The sequence below is a fragment of the Triplophysa rosa genome, unplaced genomic scaffold, assembly GCF_024868665.1.
Source record: "Triplophysa rosa unplaced genomic scaffold, Trosa_1v2 scaffold207_ERROPOS546186, whole genome shotgun sequence".
NCBI classification, from domain to species: Eukaryota; Metazoa; Chordata; class Actinopteri; order Cypriniformes; family Nemacheilidae; genus Triplophysa; species Triplophysa rosa.
In genome coordinates, this window is record NW_026634226.1 from 1 (window position 1) to 9776 (window position 9776).

Here is a 9776-nt window from a genome sequence, read left to right on the forward strand (position 1 = left end):
AAAAATATATAATAATGAATTCCCAAAGGAAAAACATGGCATAAGTGTGAAAACTAATAAGTTATATAAAGCATTAAATTCATTCAATCAAACAGAAAAGTTGAACATTTTAATATAAGCCTTTTTTATAAGACTTTTTAGCCCATAAGTAACCAGTCTAACTAAATGAGAAAAGCTCATTCACACCCTACGTTCTCTTGTAGATCACTGAGCTTTGAACGATTCACTGATCTCTTACATTCTGTGTACACGAATTGGTTCAAAGGAGTCATTTGTTTGCGAGTCGTTCTGATCGCCATGTGCGTTCATACTGGCGAACTCACTGTGTACAGAACAACGCTGATTCAAGAGCTAACTTCACAGCTAAAAACATTAGAATGATGTACAGCAAGTTAATTTAGGAAATCTTTTCAAGAAATGCAAGAAAATGTAAATTGAACATAATATAGCTCTTTTACTGAACTCTTCAGCGTCTCACTGCTGGTAACCAAACAGCGCCTCCATTGTTTCGTAACTGCAGTTACAAATGACAATCTGTTTAATAATGCACGCAGTGTTTTTTGTCAAGACACTCGACATATTTTTGCCGAGAGTCTAAGGCGGGACGAAATTTGATTGAGGCGGCCGCCTCCAATTTCTTTATGCAGGAAAAACCCTGATCTGGGATTACTATATATAAAGTGTGTCTTCTCTCCATCCTTTCATGCATTTAAATGTGACCAAATTTCTGTACTAGTGCGTACAGTATGAATCGTTAGCACTGTACTGACGTTATTATATTATGTCTTTATGTACCCATCGGTCTGCGAAGCGGAGTCAAACAACCTTTCTACCTTTGAACTGGCCCTCTCCTACCAAGCGCACAGCGCTCTTTGTTTGACAGATGTTTTGGTCGTCAGTCATTATTGTCGGTGTTGATGGAGAAATACTCACCGGCACATTATCATTGCTCGTGGCCGGGAGAGTGCTGCGTCTGGCAGGAGAGAGATGCGCTACTGCTGTAGGAGCAGCGGTGGAGTTTGTGTGGGGAAAAAGCAGAGACGTTGGCAACAATCTTTTGTAAATCGTCTTTTTTCCTCTCCACTGGTGTAGCCGCGTTCTTTGTTGTTTTATTTCCCTGCGACTTTTACTTCATTTTGCAGCTAATGTACCACACAATGACACTCTCGCTGTGGGCAGTTCTACTAATTCCGCCGCTGCGTTAACGTTCTCTAGCTGGTGTCGAACTCGTCTCGTGCATATACAGTGCTAATGGAATGATTCACTCTAATCTATAATGGGGGGAGTGCCTTCGTACAGATGTCATAACGTAAAACCTTAACAGGGATATCCCGACTATTTTGATGATGACTTGGGGCTCTACGTGGCTGCTGACATGGCTTATTGGTTAAGTCCACCCCTTCCTTTTGGGGGCCCCTGGTAGCTCGGGGCCCCAGGCGATTGCCTACCTTTGCCTAATGGTAAGTCCGCCCCTGCTAATTCGTGTGCATGCGATTTATTGCTTTTATCAGCTCTGTCTGCAGCCTCACATCAACGCACATACACCTGGCTCCGCCTTCACGCTCGAAATGCATTCTCAAGTCCGCATTGAATTTTGCAACACTCGGCGCGCTGTGTAATGAAAATGCAATCCAAAATGTTCAACCCGTGAATGTTAATGCATTTAGGGAAAATAACATTTGAATGATCATTTTGCAACAGTTTTGCTTGGCTGTCTTAAACACATATACTCAATCCGGGGAATGCATTTTCATTTTAATTTTGCAACTTAAAGAGAATTAAAATATGCATTTCAAAATACATATTAAAAGTAGTGTAGGAACGGACAAATGTCAATTGTGTTATTGAATTTTCATTTTCATTTAGCACCTAATGTTGCACATATGTTATTTTAAATGTATATTTAAAGACATAAATGCATTGTCATTTTACATACTGCATTGCCATTTTGCAAATTGCATTTCAATTTGATAATTGCTACCAATATGCTTCCATAGTTTATCTCCTGAGTTATCAATGTAGTCTGGTTCTAAGCTTGTTCGGGCATTTAGATCACCACATAGCACAATTTTCCCTTGCGTTTGAAATTGCTACATTTCTTTTTGTAAAGTGAAATATTTCAACATCATAATATGAGTCTCTGTCAAATTGAGTTGAGTTTCCATTAGGTCACAATGATCTGTCTGTAACCTGTAGGACAATGAGTGGACACATCTGATCTACACCATGTTTCTGTCAGAATTAATCATTCAATCAACATTTTTTATATTATACAAAACATCTAAGTTTGTGCTCTTTAATCCAAATGTAATAGAGGACGAACCCTGAAGTTCCAAAAGCAAATATTCAACATTTAATAAAATAAGTGATTTAAAATAACGTTGTTTATCTGAAGGCAAAAATAAATAACCTAGAATGAAATGGAATAGAAAAACTTTATTGTCATTGTGCGAGCATAACAAAATTGCACATGTCTAAACCCTATTGTATGTTATAAATAAATCATGTGAAAATTTGACTAGATCAATATTTAGCACAAACAAGTTCATTATGACATGAGAATTACATTTTAGGTGTGCTTTTCTAGTTGCACAGGAGATTTAGATTTCTCCCACATCACTGGAGTTAAGTTCATGTACTGATGATGATGTGGGATGCTTTTGTGATAACACCTGATGTAGCTCTGAGTCTGCTGGGGCGGCTCAGCTGAAGGGTGCTGGGCGTAAGCTTTGACCAATTGTTTTTGTGAGTTTATTTCATTATTGTAAATGATATTTAATTTGATCCTTTGCTTCACACAAATGAAATGTCGTTTTACTTTTTGTAGCATCATCACACTCGAGATGATAAATGAATGTGTTCCCTGTTCGTATTAGTATTTCTGTTTTATTCTGCAATTTTTGCCGTGAGATTGTGTAGGATGTGCGATACGCCACTGTTTGCTGGGCATGTTTGGCTTAAGCCAAACTAGTTGAATGCAAACTAGAGAAACTTCCCCTGAGGTAAAAGTTAAAAAGGTGCGAGCCACAACAGCAGTTTTCTTTTTCCTTGTGGTTTGCATTTCTTTGATTTGAATCTCTTAACATCACGTACACAAACAGCGAGGTCCAATTTATCGTTTTTACTGTTTGATAAAATACTAACATATCAGAATCAGAGTCAGAATCAGAAAGAGCTTTATTGCCAAGTACGTTTGCACATACAAGGAATTTGTTTTGGTGACAGGAGCATCCAGAACACAGAAACAGCAACAACAATACACAGAGACCATAACACAATATAGGCCCAGTTTCACTAACACAGTCCAAATCTCAGACTAAAATGCTTGTTTTTCAGCTGTCTTATCTAAAGTATGCAGTGTTGCAGCTGCCACATTATCAGCCAGCTTTTCTTTCATTTACTGACTAAAGCCCATTTTTGACCAGTGTTAATACTGCACACAGTTTTTTGTGTGTGTTTTCTTATATAAACCTAACCCAGTGTTTATCAGGTTCTTTTTACTATGAGAAGTGTTTTCCGTGTCTGGACTGGGATCTGTAGAAGTAATATTCGAGCTGTTAATGGTGTTCACTCAAGCAAATGATTTTTGCTGCTTGTTGAATTTACTTAACTTGCTTAAGTTAAATCAACACAACTTTTGGAAAATTTGGTCACAACATGATTTTTTATGTTTAGTCATATAACTGAATCCATTCATGTTGGGACAACATAAAGGAGTTGTGTTGTGTTGACATAAAACAGTTACAATTGGGCAGAGGACTTATATTTCCCAGCATGCTTTGCGTATAACTGCATTTTGAGAGTTATTTTCTTAAATAAGTGTTATCTTATGCATTTTTCAGTAAAAGAAACACTTTTTAGTGTTTAATGTGCATTTATCTTTAAGATTTTGAAGAGTTTGTTATATTTTTGAGTTTTGATTGTTCAGAAAAGTGTTGCCTTTGGTTATGTCATGGGCGGTTACGATCCATTATTTGCATTTCTGTTGAGTTCTATTAACTCAATACCTGCTTATTATAAAAAAATATTGAGTGCTTTGAAATAATCTAATCGATAAGATTGGGTTTTTTATATTGGTTTTATGTAAAATATGCATGTATATGACACAAATTAATTTAATCAAGACTACTAAAAAAATTAAGTTCATACAACAAGATTATAAAGGATCGTTTCAAACAAATTAGATTTTGTTGGAGAAATGTAATTCAATTTTGTGGAAAAGATTTCCTTAATTTAATTAAGTTCGTTCAACAACTTTTTTTGAATGTATGAAGAACACTGAAAAGATGCATGTTTAAGCTGTTTCACAAGAGTGAGGAAAAATAAGCACTGACCTGTTTTCTTTACATAAATTTGAATTGATCTTCTTAACAAATGAGTTCCAAGCAAAACAGAACTAAACAAAACAAAGAAAATCAGGTCATTTGTATTTGTATTACACAATACATATCATTTCATTTATCTTTACATACTGATCATGACTTTTTGTGTGCTGTGCAGCAGACGATCTCAATAATTTCTATATATCACTCGTCCTTTATCACTGAGTGTGTTGAGGAGTATTATCATGGGATCTAGATTTGGTGTAATGTCATTTAAAATCCAGTGCGTAGCAAACCGCTCACAAATTTCCTGTTAATAAGATTGGCTTCAATTAGTTTTTCATCGTTAAATTACAGATTTTTGCCATTCTACTTGGAAAATCTGTAGACAAATAGTTATACACATTTTTCTAACAAATGTTCCTGCCCAGTAAATGCTTCTTTAGACAAACATCAATATGGCCACTCAAAAGCCTCCTGGTTTCGATAATTTGGGTTAGTTTTGTTTGGTCATTGGGCTGGTTTTGATACACACACCTGGCAACCCTGTGACCAGTGTCCATTACTTCCAGTCAAGTCTCTACAGAGATGCATATGTTCAGAACATCTAATGCTTTTGACCTGTTGCATAAAGCTGCGTTCTCTTGCTACCATGGTCACGTTCCTTACTTTGGTTGTCCTAGAAACATTTATAAACAAACCCTGCAGTAACTGACAAGAGACGGATGATGTGAGCTCCGCTGCTGTACTCCTATTGGTAGTCGCTCCCGAAAGTCATTCATCATTCGCATGAAGTTGAGCAAATCTCAACTTTGTTGAGTCTCTAGACACGCCCACTTCTTGTCGCCAACGGTCACTGACGCCGGCTCTCCATTGAAATGAATGACATCACCTTGCTTTGTCGCTGGGGGTCTGAACGGGGCATAAAAACAAAACCTAGATTATGGAAACTCTTGTTATTATAATCAGTGTGAAACTGAAGAACTGAATCTTTACTCAAGAGAGATCATCCAACAAACATCATCCAGTATTGAGAAGGCCGCTGACTCACAGACGGGTCAGTCTGAGGTAGTTTCATAGGACTCGTGTTCATGTAAATTCCCTGTACTTATATTTACTCATATGATATCAGCATATTGCTGTTCAATATTTCTTAACACCATGAACTGTATTTAAGTGAAACAGAGAAACATGTTCATGTGTGTATGTCTTGCGATTTTAAAGCTAGAAGCAAACAAAACCAAACAGACACCTGATGACCCANCACAGATTGACTTTCTTTTTCGTTAATTTTCCTTTTTATTAATTCAGGTATGTTTTCTACCCATGTTTATGTTTAATATTGTCGTTTTGAATTAATGTTTTATGTTTTATATTGAGAAAAATGTTCAACATTGTTGACTTAATCATATGCAGTTTATTTGAAAATTGTAATATGAGTTCAGTTCGCGGTAAGCGCAGCTGAGGAAAGGTCAATGGCGAAACTGTGAAGAAAGGCCACAGATTGACTTTCTTCTTCATTCATTTTCCTTCTTATTAATTCAGAATAAAAAGTGATCTGAGGAATCTCTGTTGTCCGGTCTCCTTAAATCACAACACAACGCAGAGCGAAGGTGCAGACTGGTCACATATGCATGTAAACACGAGAAAACAGGTTTCTTTTGCATGTAAACACACTCATTGAAACATAAGTCTGAAATTATTCTAACAGTACAGAATTATGAGTCAAATTTACCTGTTCCATACACCTCCACCTCACACAGAGACAGATGAGCAGTACTTCCAGGCATGAACACATTCACATAACGTCCCAACATCCCAGGACACGAGTAAGTGATGGTGCGAGCAGCTTGCAGACCAGAAGTTACAGCACATCTAGAGAGAGAGAGAGAAAATCAGTCCGTCGGCATTCAAATCAACCAACCAATCGATCAAAAGTGTTGAAGTGATTTCACGAATAACTTTACATGGGATTGTTGTTTCCGTTGTTTTCCAGTGAGTTTCCGACACGAATCTCGGCTCCGTTGGCTTGATCCAAATAGTCGTCGTGAGCAGTGATGATCACTGTACTGATGTTATAAACATCCAAGAGATCCAACCTCCACCATGGGTTACTATGATTCAATGTAGCAAAGCAGTATTCAGAGCCATATTTTTTACCATCTATGGCATTTTGAGCTACCCAGGTGAGATGTGTGGATGACTGTGTAACTGTTCCATGCAATGCTAAATTCTCTAGAAAAACGACATTGACAATGAAATATTCAGAATATATTCCATGAGCGATGAATATGAAAAACACAAACATGCCATCAAATGAAGCCTTTATTTAACTGTACATCATTTTTGCATTTTGTTCGTATGTCCAAATTAGCTGTTTTTCAGGGAATGGAAAAAAAACACGCAACTTTTTCAACAATTATATTCTGTGTTGTCGAAGTTGACGAGCATTTTTTAATTTTTTATCCGTTAGATATTTGCTAAACCCAGTGACAAACATAAAGATAATCATGATGTATGGCAAAAAATAAAAATCACAAAAAATGGAGTTACGAGGTTTCAGAAGCGATATGAAGAATTGTATTACCTTCCAAACTACCCTGAATGGAAGCAAGACCTGTTGAGAAACATTTTACAGCATTTCAGACTGATAATGAGTTGATGAATTATCTTTCATTAGCAGTGTTAAAGATTTCAATCGTTGGTAACATGATGTGTGTGTTATATGAGATGATGTGAGCTGTATTCACCAGAAAGTAAAATCAGATGAATGAGTTTGTCCATGTCACTGTGTAAAGATGATGAAGCAGATCCAGAGATGACTGATGAGAGAGAAGAGAATCGAGTTTCTTAAGGGCGTTGTGAGCAGAACTTTAATATGAAGGTCTGTGGAGGTGTGTCCTCCTCTCTATCCATCAATACATCCCTCTGGACATTTGACTCTCCACCCTCTTGACATCATCATTGGCAGTTTTATGATTTTGTTTGACATGTCATTGAATCTTTAGAAATCACTCCTTTCCTCACCTCCGGCTGTCATTTTAGGTCAAATTAACAAATCAAATCAGGTACAAATGCAAAACTGAGAACGAATCTAAAGCCCTTACATGTGTCATGAAAACGTGACATGTCCCGCTGTTCTCTTGGGTGCGACGCGCTCATTGAGGAAGGGGATGGACACGATGTCTGTCTCAGGTGTTTGGGTCTCCGGCACGCTGAGGCAGCCTTCGTGGATACATCCTGCCCGCACTGCGGGTGGATGCCTATGCAGACGTTGCGGTCACGGGTGGCGGTATTCTTCATGGATAAAGCCACCACCTCGTCTGTTACCCGATCCGTGACGGCAGTGACTACGGCCCTGCCGCCCGCTTCGGTTAACACCGGGGGTGATATGGGGATTACTGTGAACGTTAACCCGCCAGCTGCAGGCTCACGGACCGTTCACGCCCCGTTTCGCTCGTCTGACCATCCCTTAAAAGACGGTCCTACACCGTCTTGTTCCTCTGCCACGTAATCGGAAGTGCGTGACGAAGATGAGATGTCGATCACAGCATCGGAGGGCGATCTTTTGGCATCTGACCCCGACGATTCCTCGGAGCTACCCTCCCAAGGGGGGTCTAGCCCAGGAAGAAGCGGACGTTAAGATGTCAACCATGCTTTTCCGGGCCGCCGCGAGCATTGGGCTGCAGTGCACAGCACCGCCTCCAGTGGCTCCAGTGCCCCCTCCTCAGGCTGCCTCCCGGAAAAGAACGTCGAAGAGGAAACCGCCTCCCCATCAGCAGCCATCGCGGAAGCAGAAGCGGCCCTGACAGAGAGACCCCAGGGAGATTGAGACTACCATCGGGCCCGATTCCAGCCACCACATCGCTGGATCGGATAGGGACGGTTCCTGCCCAGTCCTACCATCAGCTGGTCCCCCCTGGGGGGCCAGCGCCCACTTCCTCACAAAAAGAGCTTCCTCTCTCTCTGGGTTTTCACAGCCGTTCCCACCCTCTGGTCGACGGTGGACGGCAACTCGACGTTGCATCATGGCGAAGCGCAATGTTGAGTATAAACACCAGCCTTCAGCACTCTCAGACTGACAGTGCGTTGAGCTGGACAATCGCCAGGCAGGAAAAACAGCAGAGCCGATCTCCTCCCCGGGGGTCCTCCCCCGGCAAGGAATGCGTACTGCTAGCCATCGAACCACCCTCCGCGGGGGCGATGAAGCAGATAGAACCTCTAGTCCCCCTGTGTCGGTTTCTGGGAGCTTGGTCTCAGATTCCCAGACTGTCAGGCTAGCTGAGGAAGACGATCCGTCTCGGCTACGCGATTCAGTTCGCTACACGTCCGCCCATGTTCCGGGGCGTCCTTTTTACCTCAGTCAGAGGTAGGGATGCCCCCGTACTGCGGGCGGAGGTCGCCTCCCTTCTGGTGAAGGGAGCGATTGAGCCCGTCCCACCGGCCGAGATGTTCAGCGGGATCTACAGCCCGTACTTCATTGTCCCCAAGAAAGGTGGGGGGTTGCGCCCTATCTTGGATCTGCGTGTTCTGAACAGACACCTACACAAGCTGCTTTCAGGATGGTCACACAGAAGCGCATCCTGACGTCCGTCAGGTGTCAGGACTGGTTCATGGCAATCGACCTGAAGGACGCGTACTTTCATGTCTCGATCCTCCCTCGACACCGGCCGCTCCTGCGGTTCGCGTTCGAGGGACGGGCATATCAGTACAGAGTCCTCCCCTTCGGTCTGTCCCTGTCTCCACGAGTCTTTACGAAGGTCGTGGAAGCCGCCCTCCTTCCCCTCAGGGAAGAAGGTGTGCGGGTACTCAACTATCTCGACCACTGGCTCATCTCGGCTCACTCGCGAGATCTGTTGTGTACACACAGGGACCTGGTGCTCCGGCACCTAGATCGGTTGGGGCTACAAGTCAACTGGGAAAAGAGCAAGCTCTCCCCCGTGCAGAGCATCTCCTTTCTCTGTATGGAACTCGACTCCGTCTCCATGACAGCGCGACTGACTACAGAGCGCGCCCGGTCAGTGTTACACTGCCTGAAGCATTTCAGGTAGCCAGCGGTCTCCCTGAAACAATTTCAGAGGCTCCTGGGGCACATGGCATCCTCGGCGGGGGTGGTCCCCCTCGGGTTGATGCACATACGACCGCTCTAACACTGGCTACAGAGTCGAGTTCCTTGGAGAGCGTGGCACACCGGCAGCAGGCGTATGGTCATCACGCCTTTCTGCCTGCGCACCCTGACCCCTTGTTCGTCTATGGCCTTCCTACAGGAGGGGGTCTCCCTAGGGCAGGTATCAAGACACATCGTGGTAATGACAGATGCCTCCCTTCAGGGCTGGGGTGCTGTGTGCAATGGGCACGCAGTGTCGGGGCGGTGGACGGGCCCCCGCCTGCGTTGGCATATCAACTGCCTGGAGTTGTGGGCTGTGCTACTTGCACTGAAGAGGTTCCAACCCT

General features: G+C 42.3%; 1 protein-coding gene across 1 annotated transcript; it reads right to left on the reverse strand.

Annotated features, from left to right (window-relative positions):
• Positions 1-6057: 6057 nt before the first annotated feature.
• Positions 6058-7153, reverse strand: LOC130549998 (fucolectin-4-like; the record flags this gene model as incomplete). Its single annotated transcript, XM_057327332.1, has 4 exons — positions 7073-7153; positions 6910-6939; positions 6290-6557; positions 6058-6197 (listed from the first exon to the last, which is right to left on the reverse strand). Coding segments are annotated over exons 1-4 (472 nt in total), but the record flags the coding sequence as incomplete, so codon positions are not given.
• Positions 7154-9776: the final 2623 nt, after the last annotated feature.